The sequence below is a fragment of the Dendrobates tinctorius genome, unplaced genomic scaffold (assembly GCF_039654945.1).
Source record: "Dendrobates tinctorius isolate UK_male_01 unplaced genomic scaffold, ASM3965494v1 ptg000129l, whole genome shotgun sequence".
Taxonomy (NCBI): Eukaryota; Metazoa; Chordata; class Amphibia; order Anura; family Dendrobatidae; genus Dendrobates; species Dendrobates tinctorius.
In genome coordinates, this window is record NW_027361797.1 from 43,125,884 (window position 1) to 43,144,921 (window position 19,038).

General features: G+C 42.2%; 1 protein-coding gene across 1 annotated transcript in view; it reads left to right on the forward strand.

The window, feature by feature from the left end:
- Positions 1–19,038, forward strand: part of DNAH3 (dynein axonemal heavy chain 3) — a 389,800-nt gene that overhangs the window by 279,118 nt on the left and 91,644 nt on the right. The window contains exons 42-43 of the mRNA XM_073543189.1: positions 13,165–13,459; positions 15,355–15,534. Coding sequence (XP_073399290.1) covers positions 13,165–13,459; positions 15,355–15,534 — 475 coding nt within the window. The remainder of the gene's footprint in view (positions 1–13,164; positions 13,460–15,354; positions 15,535–19,038) is intronic.

A 19,038-nucleotide genomic window follows, 5' to 3' on the forward strand; every position in this document is an offset into this window, starting at 1 on the left:
TTTTAGGTTCACTAACATAGAGACTGCGAGTAAGATAGTCCCTCAAATTTTTGGCCTTTCTGAAGGATAATGCAGGTCTTTCAGGTATAATTTTTGACAGGATTGGATCTACCCTAAGGATGGACCAAGATTTCTGAAGCACTTTGCGGACCTTGTTTGCTTGGGAATTATAGCCAGTCACGAACCTAACCTGAGGCTAATTGGATGGGGATGTACCTCCCGCATTACCATAAAGAAGAGATGAACGAGAGCTATATTTAGCCCTATTATATGATCTTTTTATGGAACGCCGACTATAACCCCTCTCCAGGAAACGGCCCTTCAATTCCTCAGCCCGTTTCTCGAAATCTGAATCTGAGGAACAGATCCGTCGCAATCGAAGGAACTGCCCCACAGGTACCGCTCTAATAACATGCCTGGGATGACATGAGGTGGCATGCAAGAGTGAGTTGGTGGACGTAGGTTTACGATAGATGTCAGTTTGTAACATACCCGCAGCATCCTTCTTAACCGAAGTATCAAGAAATTCCACTTTCTCCTTATCATATACGTATAAATGTCAAACGGATGTTCAGATCATTGTTGTTCAAGTTCGACAAAAAAGAAGAGAGGTCAGAAGGGGAACCCTGCCAGATCAAAAATATGTCATCAATGTACCGGGTCCAAAGAAGGACCCGGTCCATTGATGACTGACGATCCGACAGGAAGAGGTCTGTTGTGAGTTCATTTTCCCCTTCACTACTGAGGCCCGAGGAACTCCCTCTTCTGGTGAAGAAAGGTAGTGAGCCTGATTGTCAAACACCTGGGGCTGATGATGATGACTGGCTGAGTGGAGTTAATGACTGGATATAAGGCTGCCGACGCCCTTCTGGCCTGCGGGTGATTTCTCTGTGGACTTCTAGGAAACCAGTCTGATTCCTGCTCATCTAAAGCTAAGATTTCTGCTTTGCCTTTTTGCATTAGTGTTTTGTTTTCCTTGCTTTTCTGGATTCTGCCATTCCCTGCTCTGGTTAGCTGAATCTCCTTTTGCCTGTTGCTCTGTCTTCAGAATATTCCTGAGTACTGACATAGCTTTTTTGAAGCCTAGCGTCTTCAGGGCCTTTTTTACTGTCAGTTTGTTGGCTCTTATTTTCATAGGGTTTTTCACGGATTGCAAACAGCAGCCTTCCTGTCCTTTCCTATCTAAGCTAGCGTGGGCCCCATCTTTGCTCAGTCTATCTTTCTGTCTGTGTTTTGTTCTTTCTTCTTGCTTCACCGTCATTATGTGTGGGGGGCTGCCTTTTACTTTGGGGTCTGCTCTGGGGCAGTTTAGATTTTCCTTTCTGTCTTTAGGCTATGTAGTCCTCCGGCTGTGATCGAGGGGCCTAGGGCATCGTAGGAGCCCCCCACGGCTACTGCTAGTTGTGTTGATAGGTTCAGGGGTCTGCAATCCGATAGCTGCCAACTTCTCTGGTTTTCTGGACTTAGCTAGCATTACTATTTTTGCCTCCTACGGTGACTCAGTCATAACAGAATCACCCGCCATACCGCAGATTCTAGGGTACTCAATAGCAGGAAAGAATTGTATAAAAAAAAAAAATGTGTATATTTTTTCCTCTATATCTCTGAGGCCGTAGGGGGAATTTCTTTTTTTCTCTCAATGGAGATAAAGCAATTGTCTGATCGTGTGGAGCAGCTCGCTGCGGAAGTGCGGGGAATTTCCGCCTACCTTGCTCATTCACATGCTGCTGAACCAAAGATTCCTACACCTGATGTATTTTTTGGGGATCGGTCTAAATTTTTGAATTTCAAAAATAATTGTAAATTATTTTTTGCCTTGAAGCCTAACTCGTCAGGGAGCTCCGCGCAGCAGGTTAAAATTGTCATCTCTTTGCTGCGTGGCGATCCCCAGGATTGGGCGTTTTCTTTGAAACCAGATGATCCTATTCTGACTAATGTGAACGCATTTTTTCAGGCCTTGGGGTTGTTGTATGATGAACCTAATGCCATTGATCAGGCTGAAAAGACCCTGCTGGCATTGAACCAGGGTCGTGATTCTGCAGAGTTGTACTGTCAAAAGTTCCGAAAGTGGGCGGTACTTACTACCTGGAATGATAGTGCCTTGGCTGCTCTCTTTCGGAAGGGGTTGTCAGAAGCCGTAAAAGATACTATGGTGGGATTTCCTGTTCCCTCTGGTCTTGACGATTCTATGTCTTTAGCCATTCAGGTTGATCGGCGTTTACACGAACGCAGAGCTGCACGAGAGGTGTTGCCACCTGTTGAACAGATGTCTGAACCTATGCAATGTGATAGTTTTTTCCAGAGTTCAGCGTCAGGAGTTCAGAAGGCGTAATAAGTTGTGTTTTTTCTGTGGAGATGCCTCGCATATTATTTCTGTCTGTCCTAAACGCGAGAAACGCTTTGCACACACGTTTTCTGTTGGTGGTGTTCAACCTAAGTTTCTTCTGGCTATTACTCTGATCTGCTCCCTGTCCACATTTTCCGCCAAGGCTTTTGTGGATTCGGGAGCAGCTCTAAACCTAATGGACTTGGATTTTGCTAAACGTTGTGGATTTCCGATGACACCTCTGCAGACGCCTATCCCTTTGAGGGGGATTGATGCTACTCCTTTGGCTAAAAATAAACCTCAGTTTTGGACCCAGGTGGTAATGCGGGTCGCCCCAGACCATCAAGAAAATTGCAGGTTTTTGGCGTTACATAATCTGCATGATACTATTGTTCTGGGGTTTCCCTGGTTACAAATTCATAATCCAGTTTTGGATTGGAAATCTGTATCTGTGGTGAGTTGGGGTTGTCGGTGTGCCTTTAGTGAGGCTCCGGTGTTTTCCACCTCTCCTCAGTCGCATGATGTTCCTGATTATTTGGCGGACTTTTATGATGTATTTAGTGAGAATGAGTCTGCGTCTCTGCCTCCTCATAGGAGTTATGACTGTGCTATTGAACTGAGCCCGGGGTGTAAATTTCCCAAGGGTCGGCTCTTCAATCTATCTGTACCTGAGCACGAGCCTATGCGATCCTATATTAAGGAGGCGTTGGAGAAGGGTCATATTAGACCATCCTTGTCACCCTTGGGTGCCGGTTTTTTTTTGTAGCCAAAAAGGATGGATCATTAAGACCTTGTATTGATTATCGTGCTCTCAACAAAATTACTGTTAAATATCAGTATCCGTTACCCCTGATTTCTGATCTATTCTCCAGAGTTAAAGGTGCTTGCTGGTTTACCAAGCTTGACCTCAGGGGGCGTATAATCTTATGCGCATTAAGCATGGGGATGAATGGAAGACGGCGTTTAATACTCCGGAGGGACATTTTGAGTACCTGGTGATGCCTTTTGGGCTCACTAATGCCCCTTCTGTCTTCCAGTGCTTCATGAACGATATTTTCCGAGATTTTGTCGATAAATTTTTGATTATCTATCTGGATGATATTTTGATCTTCTCCAAGGATTGGGATTCTCATGTGGAACATATTCGGACTGTGTTCCGGATCTTGAGGGAGAATTCCCTGTATGTCAAAGAATCTAATTGCCTTTTTGGAGTACAGAGGATTTCTTTTTTGGGATTTATTTTGTCCCCGTCAACTATTGAAATGGACCCGGCCAAGGTACAGGCCATTTACGATTGGGTTCAGCCCACTTCTTTGAAGGCCCTCCAGAAGTTTTTGGGTTTTGCTAATTTTTATCGGAAATTTATAGCAAAATTTTCTAGTATTGCCAAGCCATTGACTGATTTGACTAAGAAGGGTGCTGATGTGTTAAATTGGTCTCCGGAGGCTGTTTCTTCCTTTCAGGAGCTGAAGCGAAGATTCACCTCCGCCCCAGTTTTGCGGCAACCTTCCGTTCCAGGTAGAGGTGGATGCTTCTGAGATTGGTGCAGGAGCTGTTTTGTCCCAAAAGGATCCTGTAACATCTAAAATGAATCCCTGTGCTTTCTTTTCCCGAAAGTTCTCTCCATCTGAACGTAACTATGATGTGGGAAATCGGGAACTGTTAGCCATGAAATGGGCATTTGAGGAGTGGAGACATTGGTTGGAGGGAGCTAAGCATCAAGTCATGGTCCTCACTGACCACAAGAATTTGATTTACCTAGAGTCGGCTAAGCGCTTGAACCCTAGACAGGCTAGGTGGGCCTTGTTTTTTACACGTTTTGATTTTGTGGTTTCTTTTCTTCCTGGAACTAAGAATGTCAAGGCTGACGCCCTCTCTAGGAGCTTCTTTGCTGACTCTCCTGTGGTGACCAAGCCTGCTACCATCTTAGGTGAAGGGGTAGATCTTTCTGCCATCTCGCCCGATTTGAGACGTGCTCTGGAAGAGTTCCAGGAGGACAAACCTGAGCGTTGTCCCAGTGGAAAGTTGTATGTTCCTGACCAGTGGAAGAAGAGAGTGATGTCTGAAGTTCATTGCTCTGCTTTGGCTGGTCATCCAGGTATTTTTGGTACTAGAGATCTGGTGAGTCGGTGTTTTTGGTGGCCCTCCTTGTCTCGTGATGTCAGGAATTTTGTGCAGTCCTGTGGGACGTGCTCCCGGTCTAAATCGTGTTCTCGCTCTAGTGGGTTGTTGATGCCTTTGCCTGTCCCCAAGAGGCCATGGACCCATATTTCAATGGATTTCATCTCTGATATGCCTGTCTCTCAAAGGATGACTGTTATTTGGGTGATTTGTGATAGGTTCTCTAAGATGGTTCATCTTGTACCACTCCCTAAGTTGCCGTCTTCCTCTGAATTGGTGCCCCTGTTTTTACAACAGGTGGTTCGCTTGCACGGGATTCCTGAGAACATTGTATCTGACAGAGGAATCCAGTTTGTGTCTAGATTTTGGAGAACTTTCTCTTCCAAGCTGGGAATTCAGTTGTCCTTCTCCTCTGCTTTTCACCCTCACACCAATGGGCAGACAGAGAGAACAAACCAGACCTTGAAGTCATATTTGAGATGTTTTATTTCTGCTGATCAGGATGATTGGGTTTCATTTTTGCCCTTGGCCGAATTTGCTTTAAATAATAGAGCTAGTTCTGCCACTTTGATGTCTCCTTTTTTTTGTAACTTTGGGTTTCATCCTCGATTTTCTTCAGGGCAGGTGGAGCCCTCTGCCTGCCCAGGGGTTGACACTGTGGTGGAGAGAATGCACCAGATCTGGGACCAAGTGGTGGATAAGTTATCTCTCTCCCAGGAAAAGGCCCAGCGGTTTTCCAACCGACATAGGACCATTGGTCCCCAATTTAAGGTTGGTGATATGGTGTGGTTATCATCAAAAAATATTGCTATGAAGGTGGCTTCTCCGAAGTTTAAGCCTAGATTTATTGGACCTTACAAGATTTTGGAGATTATTAATCCGGTCTCTTTTCGTTTGGCTCTTCCTGTCACATTTAAAATCCATAGTGTGTTCCATAAATCTTTGTTGAAGAGGTTTGTTGAACCTGTTGTTCCGGGGGTTGCACCTCCAGACCCTGTATTGATTGAAGGTAACATGGAATATGAGGGAGAGAAAGTACTGGATTCCCGTCTGGCTAGACGGAGACTCCAGTATTTGGTTAAGTGGAAGGGTTATGGTCAGGAGGATAATTCCTGGGTCTATGCCTCTGATATTCATGCCAAAAGATTGGTGCGTGCCTTTCATCGGGCTCACCCTTATCACCCTGGTGGCGTGGTTGAGGGTTCGGTGACCCCTCCTCAAGGGGGAGGTACTGTTGTGAGTTCATTTTTTCCCCTTCACTACTGAGGCCCGAGGAACTCCCTCTTCTGGTGAAGAAAGGTAGTGAGCCTGATTGTCAAACACCTGGGGCTGATGATGATGACTGGCTGAGTGGAGTTAATGACTGGATATAAGGCTGCCGACGCCCTTCTGGCCTGCGGGTGATTTCTCTGTGGACTTCTAGGAAACCAGTCTGATTCCTGCTCATCTAAAGCTAAGATTTCTGCTTTGCCTTTTTGCATTAGTGTTTTGTTTCCCTTGCTTTTCTGGATTCTGCCATTCCCTGCTGGGGTTAGCTGAATCTCCTTTTGCCTGTTGCTCTGTCTTCAGAATATTCCTGAGTACTGACATAGCTTTTTTGAAGCCTAGCGTCTTCAGGGCCTTTTTTACTGTCAGTTTGTTGGCTCTTATTTTCATAGGATTTTTCACGGATTGCAGACAGCTGCCTTCCTGTCCTTTCCTATCTAAGCTAGCGTGGGCCCCATCTTTGCTCAGTCTATCTTTCTGTCTGTGTTTTGTTCTTTCTTCTTGCTTCACCGTCATTATATGTGGGGGGCTGCCTTTTACTTTGGGGTCTGCTCTGGGGCAGTTTAGATTTCCCTTTCTGTCTTTAGGCTATGTAGTCCTCCGGCTGTGATCGAGGGGCCTAGGGCATCGTAGGAGCCCCCCACGGCTACTGCTAGTTGTGTTGATAGGTTCAGGGGTCTGCAATCCGATAGCTGCCAACTTCTCTGGTTTTCTGGACTTAGCTAGCATTACTATTTTTGCCTCCTACGGTGACTCAATCATAACAGAGGTCCCTCTCCCACAGCCCCAGGAACAGGTTAGCATAGGAGGGCGCAAAGGCCGCTCCCATGGCTGTCCCCTGGAGCTGCAGGTAGAATGACCCCTTAAAAACAGAAAAAAAAAATTGTGGGTTAATGAAAATTCTATTAAATCAAGAATAAGTTACCCAAAGTGCGAGGAGGATCCAGAGTGCTCGAGAAAGAAGTGTACTGCCCTAAGGCCATCCTGATGTTTGATACTCGTATATAACGACTCAACGTCTGTTGTGGCTAGGACAGTATCATCATCTAATTGAAGTAAATCTACCCTCTTGAGAAGCTCCCCGGTATCCCTTAGGAAGGAAGGCAGGCTCTCCACTAAGGGTTGCAAGTGATAATCAAGCATTGGTAGCCCTAGCCATATAACTAATGTGCAGCATTGTGTCCTTATATACCGGCAGTTGCTTCTAGTATCCCATGCAAAATTGGGCATGTTTGCCAGCTTCCAATATGGCGTCGTTTCCCTCAGTGTCCCTCTGCGCCTGTGTGAACTCCCACTGTACTTCCTGTGCTGACGTCATGAGCTATGTGCGTTCAGTCACGCGGGGCCCCGCGTGTTCTTGGCGCCATACCTCATTGATTTCATGCCGGGTGGATGTGGGCGTCCCTCAGACATTGGCTTGTCATCTTCTATTTTCATTCTTTTATTACACACGTGGTTGTGAATGCGTTACTATAGGAACGCATGACCACTTCCGGTTCTGACGTCAGTTCTACTTCCGGTTTATGCCCGCTACTTAAACAGCGCTGTTCATACTATTTTAAGCGCCCCCTGACGAAGGTGTTCCGAAACGCGCGTTGGGGCGGACACTGGGACCCCTGTTCTTCCATCTGCCAGCTGCTATTTTGTTCAGGTAAATTATTATGTCCATACCTAACTATATCTTTGATTGTTGCCTGGTTCACTATCATCTAGCTTGCTATTTGTGCACCTATTAATGGCTACCTTATTTATTTTTATCTTTAACTTGTTATCGTTGGTTGCCTTTGCTCTTTGAGCAATATATATATATATATATATATATATATATCACTACTATGTAATCATAGGCGCTATTTAGTGCAGTATTGGCAATTATTTATGATAGTTAGCAATATATACCATTGCCTATGTAAACATATGTGTCATTTAGTGTAGCATTGGCAATCATTTATGATAGTGAGCAAGATTTACCATTGACTATGTAACTATACGTATTATTCAGTGCAGCATTGGCCACATGGGTCCTTGTGTCCCTATTTTGTTGTTTTTATTACCTTTTTTGGCTGTATAGCATGTCATGCTTGTACCTTGCCTTCATCACAATAAAGCAATTTTACATATGACCCTTAGTTGTATTTGTTGGATCCGTCCTCTCGTTTGTGCTTTGCATGTTATTACAACTGGTCATCTACAGTCCTTAGGTGCACATGTGGGTGGGATACTAACTACAACTTATGATTGTTGATTACACATTTTTCTTTCCCCCACATGTTATATATGCCTAATTGCACTACCTTCATTATTTACATTTGTAATTGGAGGTATTTGCTAATATTATTACACCTACTACATGTTGGGACAGGATCTTGGAGTCGGGAATACCCTTTTAAGCATTTAATGACCCCCGCGGATACCCTAATGAGTAGGTGTAATAGCATTATAAAGGAAGTCCTTTCTCAGTCATGTGGGCCATTGAGCTATAGAAGAACAGCTGACTTCGAAACATTCGCCAGGGGCAGTGCATGATATCACTGCCATGCGATGACCGTAATGGGCAAGCTGATGTCAGCTGCCGGCCTCTGATTTGGCCTGCGGCATGTATCACAGTGCAGGGAGCTGTCGGGTCTGTGCATCACAGTATATTTCAGCTGAATGTATGTCTAATGATGCACATTCAGGTGAAATAGGCGCTGATGTTGACAGGCCCCCTCCCACTCGGGCCCGGTCACGGTCGTAACCTCTGCGATCGTGATCATTATGCTCCTGATATCCACCTAGTGCGCCATTATTGCAGAAAATGTCAAGGATGAAACTGGAGCCATATTTATTGACCTACAAAGCCATCCACAACCTTTCCCCTCCCTATATCTCTGAACTAATCTCCCAATATCTTCCCTCACGTAATCTTTGATCCTCCCAAGACCTCCTACTCTCCTCCACTCTTATTCGTTCTTCACACAACCGCCTCCAAGATTTCTCACGAATATCCCCCATCCTCTAGAATGCCATGCCTCAACACGTCCGATTATCCACCACCCTCGGATCCTTCAAACGGAACCTGAAAACCCATCTTTTCAGGAAAGCCTACAGCCTGCAATAACCATTCTGCCGCCTCACCACCGCCCGAGCTGCCGCCTCATCTCCACCAGAGCTGCTGCACCCCCGACCTTCTGTCTCTTCCCCACTATGCCGTAGAATGTAAGTCCGCAAGGACAGGGTCCTCTCCCCTCTGTACCAGTCTGTCGTAAATTTCTTTACTGTTAACGATATCTATAAGTTTGTATGTAACCCCCCTTCTCATGTACAGCACCATGGAATTAATGGCGCTATATAAATTAATAATAAGAGATTTTCGATGCCATCTTTAAAGGGATCTCGTTAGGAGCTATTAGGGTCACCAAACTAATTACATTGCTGAAAAAGAAGAAAGACCAATAGGTATAGAGGGAGAAAAGATGGAAGGGCAGATAATATATCACAAAAATATGCAATAAAAATGCCTTTATTAAATATGGCAAAAAGTGTACATGTCATAAAAATGCATATATACAGTACATGAATGTATCACACCAAATAAATAAAGTACATAAAAGCCAACACAACCGCTGATCTAAATATATAAATATAGCTCATATAAAGCGCCACAAGCCAAGGAAAATGGGCTAAAACAATTCAATATATAAAAATCTATATGGTGGCACAAAACATATAATGATATAACAATTATAATAATTATATAATTATAAATAATTATATATAAATAAATAAAAAACACCAGGTAGATGAACTAATGTGGCCTGCAGAGGTAAATAAATGTGTCCAAAATTTGCTACAAAAATGTCTAACGTAAATTGAAATACACTGCGTGCTGCGTGCAGAATTATTAGGCAAATGAATATTTTGATCACATCATCCTTTTTATGCATGTTGTCCAACTCCAAGCTGTATAGGCTTGAAAGCCAACTGCAAATTATGTAAATCAGGTGATTTGCATCTCTGTAATGAGGAGGGTGTGGTCTAATGATGTCAACAACCTATATAAGGTGTGCTTTATTATTAGGCAACTTCCTTTCCTTTGGCAAAATGGGTCAGAAGAGAGATTTGACGGACTCTGAAAAGTCAAAAATTGTGAGATGTCTTGTAGAGGGATGCAGCAGTCTTGAAATTGCCAAACTTTTGAAGCGTGATCACCGAACAATCAAGCGTTTCCTTGCAAATAGCCAACAGGGTCGCAAGAAGCGTGTTGATAAAAAAAAGGTGCAAAATAACTGCCCATGAATTGAGGAAAATCAAGCGTGAAGCTGCCAAGATGCCATTTGCCACCAGTTTTGACATATTTCAGAGCTGTAACATAACTGGAGTATCACAAAGCACAAGGTGTGTCATACTCAGGGACATGGCCAAGGTAAGGAAGGCTGAAAAACGACCACCTTTGAACAAGAAACATAAGATAAAACGTCAAGACTGGGCCAAGAAATATCTTAAGACTAATTTTTGTAAGGTTTTATGGACTGATGATATGAGAATGACTCTTAATAGTCCAGATGGATGGGCCCGAGGCTGGATCAGTAAAGAGCAGAGAGCTCCACTCTGACTCAGACGCCAGCAAGGTGGAGGTGGGGTACTGGTATGGGTTGCTATCATCAAAGATGAACTTGTGGAACCTTTTCGGGTTGAGGATGGAGTGAAGCTCAACTACCAAGACCAACTGCCAGTTTCTGGAAGACACCTTCTTCAAGCAGTGGTACAGAAAGAAGTCGGTATCGTTCAAGAAAAACATGATTTTCATGCAGGACAAAGCTCCATCACATGCATCCAAATACTCCACAGCGTGGCTGGCCAGTAAAGGTCTAAAAGAAGAAAAAATAATGACATGGCCCCCTTGTTCACCTGATCTGAACCCCATAGAGAGCCTGTGGTCCCTCCTAAGGGAGGGAAAACAGTACACCTCTCGGAACATTGTCTGCGAGGCTGTGGTGGCTGCGGCACACAATGTTGACCGCAAACAGATCAAGCAACTGACAGAATCTATGGATGGAAGGCTTTTGAGTGTCATCGTAAAGAAAGGTGGCTATATTGGTCACTGATTTTTTTTGTGTGTGTTTTTGAATGTCAGAAATGTTTATTTCTAAATGTTGTGTTATATTGGTTTACCTGGTGAAAATTAACAAGTGAGATGGGTATATATTTGGTTTTTATTAAGTTGCCTAATAATTCTGCACAGTAATAGTTACCTGCACAAACAGATATCCTTCTAAGATAGCCAAATCTAAAAAAAAAAACACTCCAACTTCCAAAAATATTAAGCTTTGATATTTATGAGTCTTTTGGGTTGATGGACAACATAGTTGTTGTTCAATAATAAAAAGAATCCGCTCAAATACAACTTGCCTAATAATTCTGCACACAGTGTATATCACTGAGCAACATGTGACCCATATAGGGAGACAGTAATGTATTAAAGTGGCATCAATGTGTAGCTCAGAAACACATATGACCCATCAGAAGAAACAATACAGTGCTAAAATTACTAGGCTGAAAGTGCTGGACCACATCTTACCCATAAAAAAGACAATACTGATAAACAGATATACCTGGATATAGATGGTGAAAAAGAAAAAAGAGAAATTCCAGCGCGAGAAATGGAAAATTAAAAATCCATTTTATTTGTGCCAATGCATATTAAAATTCCAGCAGGTACAGCATACTAGTCGGATGACTGCAGAACAACGCGTTTCGACGCCTCAGGTCTTAATCATGTTCAGATATACCTGGATATAGATGGTGGTGTGAAGCAAACTCGCCCCGACGCACGTTTCGGATAAATTGCTGGTAGGATAGAACAAAACAACTTCAGACAAAACTTCTGGGCCTCAAATTGATTTTCTAATACTGAGTAAATTAACTTTGAATTTTTATGTTAATGTGGATACATGAGCATCAGACCATTCTCTGGCTAGCGCAGCGATCCTGAGCTTTATTCGGTGCTTTGTGCACAGAGGGGTGGTGCGTGTCAGGTAATAATGCGGAGGATTGCGGCACTAGCTGGATATTGACCCCCCACCTCAGGGCACTTGAAGGCTTATTAATATAAAGATTTTAAGTTGATGGAAAATTCATCATGGCCACAGTGGGTTTTAAGCGGTTGTCCAGGTTTGAGAGCAATGTCAGCAGTCACTCCATGTAACTGCAGATTTCTGAATTGGAACAGCATGTCTTGCACAAGTTGTCATAATTCCCCTGTATTGCTGATGCAAAAAATTCAAATGACCGCAAATATGTGATTTGCATATATGCGGTCTCTCGCCGATTAGACGCATTCGGCTTTTCCCAATTGACTTCTATTGAGAGACGCTGGATGAAATTAGTCGGCCCGTGACCAAAAGTATGCAAATTTCATACATGTGGTCATGTGACTGTTTGCATCGGCAACACAGAGGAATCATGACAGCGTGCACGCCGAAAAAGTCTGCAGTCACATAGCGTGACCGCAGACTTGGCTCTCAAACTTAGGCAACCCCTTTAATGCAGTTTCCATAAGCATTCCCCTCATTCACAGGTGTCTTTATTTATGGCTACTTCTGTTCCCCACATAATCTTTGCCTCGGTTTAGCTGGATACCCCCATTAAAGCTGTCCTGTGCTTTTTTTTTTTCATGTCTAAATAACATAAAAACACCAGAAAGACGGATTCAAAAACGTTCAACACACATCACACAGGAATTTGCTGTTTTTGCCATTTATATTTTTTGTAAGGTCTTTGGATCATTTGAGTAAAAGTGCAAAAATCCCACAACAAACATAAACACTTAGTTTGATAGAAAACATCTACCCACTAAATTTTAGTAAATTACGCCCCCCCCCAAAAAAAAAAAACAGCAAAAAAATAAAAAATAAAATGTCACCTATATGTTGGGCGTGATTGTAGAGAGATTTTGCTGCAGTTCTCTATAGGCAGGAGTGATGTGATTTTGCTGCAGTTTTCTATAGGCAGGAGTGATGTGATTTTGCTGCAGTTTTCTATAGGCAGGAGTGATGTGATTTTGCTGCAGTTCTCTATAGGCGGGAGTGATGTGATTTTGCTGCAGTTTTCTATAGGCGGGAGTGATGTGATTTTGCTGCAGTTTTCTATAGGCAGGAGTGATGTGATTTTGCTGCAGTTTTCTATAGGCAGGAGTGATGTGATTTTGCTGCAGTTCTCTATAGGCGGGAGTGATGTGATTTTGCTGCAGTTTTCTATAAGCAGGAGTGATGTGATTTTGCTGCAGTTCTCTATAGGCGGGAGTGATGTGATTTTGCTGCAGTTCTCTATGGGCGGGAGTGATGTGATTTTGCTGCAGTTCTCTATAGGCGGGAGTGATGTGATTTTGCTGCAGTTTTCTATAGGCAGGAGTGATGTGTATCAGCCTTTCTGGCTCCGTTCCTATGAATTCTATGCTTCGGATTTCCTAGGTATCTGATCTCATTATACCCACCATGGAAACTGCCAGACAGACCTTCTTCCTGAACCTATACGTACAACATTCTGTTCCTTTGCTGTTTGTCGGACCAACGGGAACAGGGAAATCTGCCATTACCAACAACTTCTTAATAAAGCTTCCAAAAGATAGATACATTGCCAACTGCATCAACTTCTCAGCCAGAACCTCTGCAAATCAGACCCAGGATATCATATTCTCCAAGCTAGATCGCAGAAGAAAGGGCTTGTACGGACCGCCCGTCGGAAAGAAAGCTGTTGTGTTCGTAGGTAAGATGTTTTTCCAATGATTGATTAAATAAGTGTTAAATATTAAACGACCCCCTCTGGGAATTTTCATTGTTGGCGTGGCATGCTCTTTTCATCCGTTCCTAAAACTAAGTTACATTAAAATGATTGTCAAAGACATCGAATTTACCCAATGGTATTACTGTACCATACACAAGACCAGACCGGGTCTGAGATTCATCCCTGGGAAAGCTCATCTTCCCATAGAGCCTCCCAGATGGGTGTCTGGATTACAAATCTGATGTTGGAGAATATCAAAATTCAACGCAAGACCAATATTACTAATAATATCGCTATATATGGCTAAATAGTACCACCGCCCTATAAGCACATAATAACAACCACATAGTGACAGAATGCCCCCATACTGATCATTACCGAACATGACCATACAAAGACCAATATTACTAATAATACTGCTATATATGGCTAAATAGTACCACCGCCCTATAAGCACATAATAACAACCACATAGTGACAGAATGCCCCCATACTGATCATTACCGAACATGACCATACAAAGACCAATATTACTAATAATACTGCTATATATGGCTTAATAGTACCACCGCCCTATAAGCACATAATAACAAGCACATAATAACAACCACATAGTGACAGAATGCCCCCATACTGATCACTACCAAACATGACCATACCAAGACCAATATTAATAATACTGCTATATATGGCTAAATAGTACGACCGCCCTATAAGCACATAATAACAACCACATAATGACCGAATGCCCCCATACTGATCATTACCGAACATGACCGTACCAATATAAAAGACAAATAATAGCGCCTGACCATAACCACATCTTACCAGCATATACAGCAGTGTTAACACTACCATACTGATCGTTAACAAACACCACTAAGACTGATAGTACCACCATACAGTGAACAAACGTATAATGTAAGGTATCAGTGATTCACCGGTGACGTTCTCGTTGATCGCAGTCATTATGCTTTTCTTGTCCTTTCGGCCCAGACCGTCATGACTACTTCTTCCATCCCTTACTTGGCTTAAGCAAGTGTTGCCTAAACTCCTTCTTTCGCATACAAATAAAGTTTTTTTTATGCCAACTAACCCACTAGAAGCTATACTATAGGTATGATTTTTTTATACAGGCAAAGTCCCCTACATACTTGTGTAAGTGGTTTAGTTCGCGTTTTTCAGGTGACACAATCCCTTTAATTACTTCGGCTTTGCTGCCAATAAAAATGCAACCTTAGGTTTGATCTTAGATAGTAGTTATGACATCAGTAACTTACTCCTCACAGCATTTTGGCCCTGAAGATGAAATTATGATAAAAGTCGAAAATGCATTTGAAATAACATAGTGGACTTGCATTAAAGGGGTACTCCCATCTTCAAGATCCTATCACAGTATGTATTAGTTGTAATAATAGTAATACTAGCAAATTCCTCCAATTAGAAATGTAGTATAGTTCTCCTGATTAGCTATGTCACGTGCCGCATGTGCAGGGTATTGCAGAAGCTTAGTTATCCATGATCACGACCAATCATATAGTGACAGTTAATTTTTAATAGTCGTAACCATGGATACCTAAGCTACTGCAATACCCTGCACATGGGGTAAGCGACATAGCTAATCAGGAGAACTATACTACATTTCTAATTGGAGATATTTCATATTATTATTATTATTATTACACCTACGACATATTGGGATAGGATGCTAGAGATGAGAATATATCTTTTATAGCATTTTCCTAGTATAATCTTATACCTGTTACGTTTTAGTGAATCAGCGATCAGATGATCGCAATTACTAATCTTTAAAAAAAAATTCTCAAAACATTCCATTGTGCCCTGTACCGTAACTGGCGGTTCTTTATTTTGTGTAGATGATCTGAACATGCCAGCAAAAGAAATTTACGGAGCTCAGCCTCCAATTGAACTGTTGAGACAGTGCATAGACCATGGACACTGGTACGACAGAAAGGACACCTCGCGGCTAGATATCGTCGATGTCTTGTTTTTTTCCGCTATGGGGCCCCCTGGAGGTGGGAGGAATGACATCACTGGTAAGAACTAACATATTACTGCTATGTATCATATAGAAAATAAAGTGTGTCTCCTTTGAGGCTGGAACCTTCCACATCTTATGTACGGTAATTAATTATTTTTCAAATCAAAATAAAAAAGATTCCTACGAGCAAGATGTAAATATCTGTAATATTTCATTGGCCAGAGGTAATATTTCACTGCACATATTCATTTATATGGCCTTCATTGCTAAGTTTATGGCCGTAATTCAAGATTTATAAGGCTTTATATTGCGCCTAGAAATAACATATTCTGGAAGTAAAACAACGATTCTTGATTATTCAGTAATAATTTTAGAGTAGAGATAAATTAGATTGGCACATATTGAAGAATCACTGAGCAGGGAGTAGATTTTAGTGAAGTACAGTCAATGTGGCTGAAAATGGCAATCAATCGTAGGCAATAATAAAACAAAATATATACAGTTGTGGCCAAAAGTATTGACACCCCTGCAATTCTGTCAGATAATACTCCGTTTCTTCCTGAAAATGAAGACACAAATTCTTTGGTATTATTATCTTCATTTAATTTGTCTTAAATGAAAAAACACAAAAGAGAATGAAGCAAAAAGCAAAACATTGATCATTTCACACAAAACTCCAAAAATGGGCCAGACAAAAGTATTGGCACCCTCAGCCTAATACTTGGTTGCACAACCTTTAGCCAAAATAACTGCAACCAACCGCTTCCGGTAACCATCAATGAGTTTCTTACAATGCTCTGCTGGAGTTTTAGACCATTCTTCTTTGGCAAACTGCTCCAGGTCCCTGATATTTGAAGGGTGCCTTCTCCAAACTGCCATTTTTAGATCTCTCCACAGGAGTTCTATGGGGTTCAGGTCTGGACTCATTGCTGGCCACCTTAGAAGTCTCCAGTGCTTTCTCTCAAACCATTTTCTAGTGCTTTTTGAAGTGTGTTTTGGGTCATTGTCCTGCTGGAAGACCCATGACCTCTGAGGGAGACCCAGCTTTCTCACACTGGGCCCTACATTATGCTGCAAAATTTGTTGGCAGTCTTCTGACTTCATAATGCCATGCACACGGTCAAGCAGTCCAGTGCCAGAGGCAGCAAAGCAACCCCAAAACATCAGGAAACCTCCGCCATGTTTGACTGTAGGGACCGTGTTCTTTTCTTTGAATGCCTCTTTTTTTTCTCCTGTAAACTCTATGTTGATGCCTTTGCCCAAAAAGCTCTAAAAAGAACATTCTTCCAAAACGTTTTAGGCTTTTTCAGGTAAGTTTTGGCAAACTCCAGCCTGGCTTTTTTATGTCTCGGGGTAAGAAGTGGGGTCTTACTGGGTCTCCTACCATACAGTCCCTTTTCATTCAGATGCCGACGGATAGTACGGGTTGACACTGTTGTACCCTTGGACTGCAGGGCAACTTGAACTTGTTTGGATTTTAGTCGAGGTTCTTTATCCAACATCCGCACAATCTTGCGTTGAAATCTCTTGTCAATTTTTCTTTTCCGTCCACATCTAGGGAGGTTAGCCACAGTGCCATGGGCTTTAAACTTCTTGATGACACTGCGCACGTTAGACACAGGAACATTCAGGTCTTTGGAGATGGACTTGTAGCCTTGAGATTGCTCATGCTTCCTCACAATTTGGTTTCTCAAGTCCTCAGACAGTTCTTTGGTCTTCTTTCTTTTCTCCATGCTCAATGTGGTACACACAAGGACACAGGACAGAGGCTGAGTCAACTTTAATCCATGTCAACTGGCTGCAAGTGTGACTTAGTTATTGCCAACACCTGTTAGGTGCCACAGGTAAGTTACAGGTGCGGTTAATTACACAAATTAGAGAAGCATCACATGATTTTCAAACAGTGCCAATACTTTTGTCCACCCTCTTTTTTATGTTTGGTGTGGAATTATATCCAATTTGACTTTAGGACAATTCTTTGTGTTTTTTCATTTAAGACAAATTAAATGAAGATAATAATACCAAAGAATTTGTGTTTTCAATCATTTTCAGGAAGAAACGGAGTATTATCTGACAGAATTGCAGGGGTGTCAATACTTTTGGCCACAACTGTATATATATGTGAATATAAACAAGTGTGTGTATATATACACACATATATATTTATTTATATATATATAGATATATATGGTGTATATATATACATATATACAGTAGTATTTCATCATAAAATTCCCTATGTTGGGTTGTAGTAAAGATATATAATCTCTGTATATTTTCCCACCTGCATGAGGAGCAGCAGCTGTCTATACAGAGTGGCTGGGAAGATAAGTGAAGTTCTCAGGTTGCTCGACATTATTAGAATCATAGAATCATAGAATCGTAGAGTTGGAAGGGACCTCCTGGGCCATCTGGTCCAACCCCCTGCTCAAAGCAGGATTCGTTAAATCATCCCAGTCAGATGTCTGTCCAGCCTCTGTTTGAAGACTTCCATTGAAGGAGAACTCACCACTTCTCGTGGCAGCTTGTTCCACTCATTGATCACTCTAACTGTCAAGAAGTTTTTTCTAATATCTAATCTGTGTCTCCTCCCATTCAGTTTCAGCCCATTGCTTCTAGTCTTTCCTTGTGCAAATAAGAATAAAGTTGATCCTTCTACAATGTGACAGCCCTTTAGATATTTGTAGACAGCTATTAAGTCTCCTCTCAGTCTTCTCTTTTGCAAACTAAACATTCCCAAATCCTGCAACCTTTCCTCATAAGACAGGGTTTGCAGACCGGTCACCATTTTGGTCGCTCTTTTCTGAACTTGCTCCAGTTTGTTGATGTCTTTTTTAAAATGTGGTGCCCAAAACTGGACACAATATTCCAGATGAGGTCTGACCAAAGAGGAGTAGAGGGAAATAATGACTTCACGTGATCTAGACTGTATGCTTCTGTTAATACATCCTAGAATTGCATTTGCCTTTTTTGCTGCTGCATCACACTGTTGACTCATATTCAGTCTGTGATCTATTAGTATACCCAAGTCTTTTTCACATGTGCTGTCACTTAGCCCTATTCCTCCCATTCTATATATGCTTTTTTCATTTTTATTGCCCAGATGTAGTACTTTGCATTTCTCCCTGTTAAAAACCATTCTGTTAGTTGCTGCCCACTTCTCCAGTTTATTTAAATCTTTTTGAATCCTCTCTCTCTCTTCTCTAGTATTAGCTATCCCTCCTAGCTTTGTGTCATCAGCAAATTTAATCAGTTTACCCTCAATTCCTTCATCTAAATCGTTGATAAAGATGTTGAACAATACAGGGCCCAGGACAGAGCCCTGTGGTACCCCACTTGAGACATTCTTCCAGCTGGATGTGCAGCCATTTACGACCACTCTTTGGGTCCGATCACTAAGCCAGTTATGAATCCACCTAACAGTTGCCTTGTCCATTCCATACTTAGTCATTTTTTCAATAAGGATTGTATGAGAGACTTTGTCAAATGCTTTGCTGAAGTCTAGATATACTATATCTACAGCATTTCCTTGATCCACCCAATCGGTGATACCGTCATA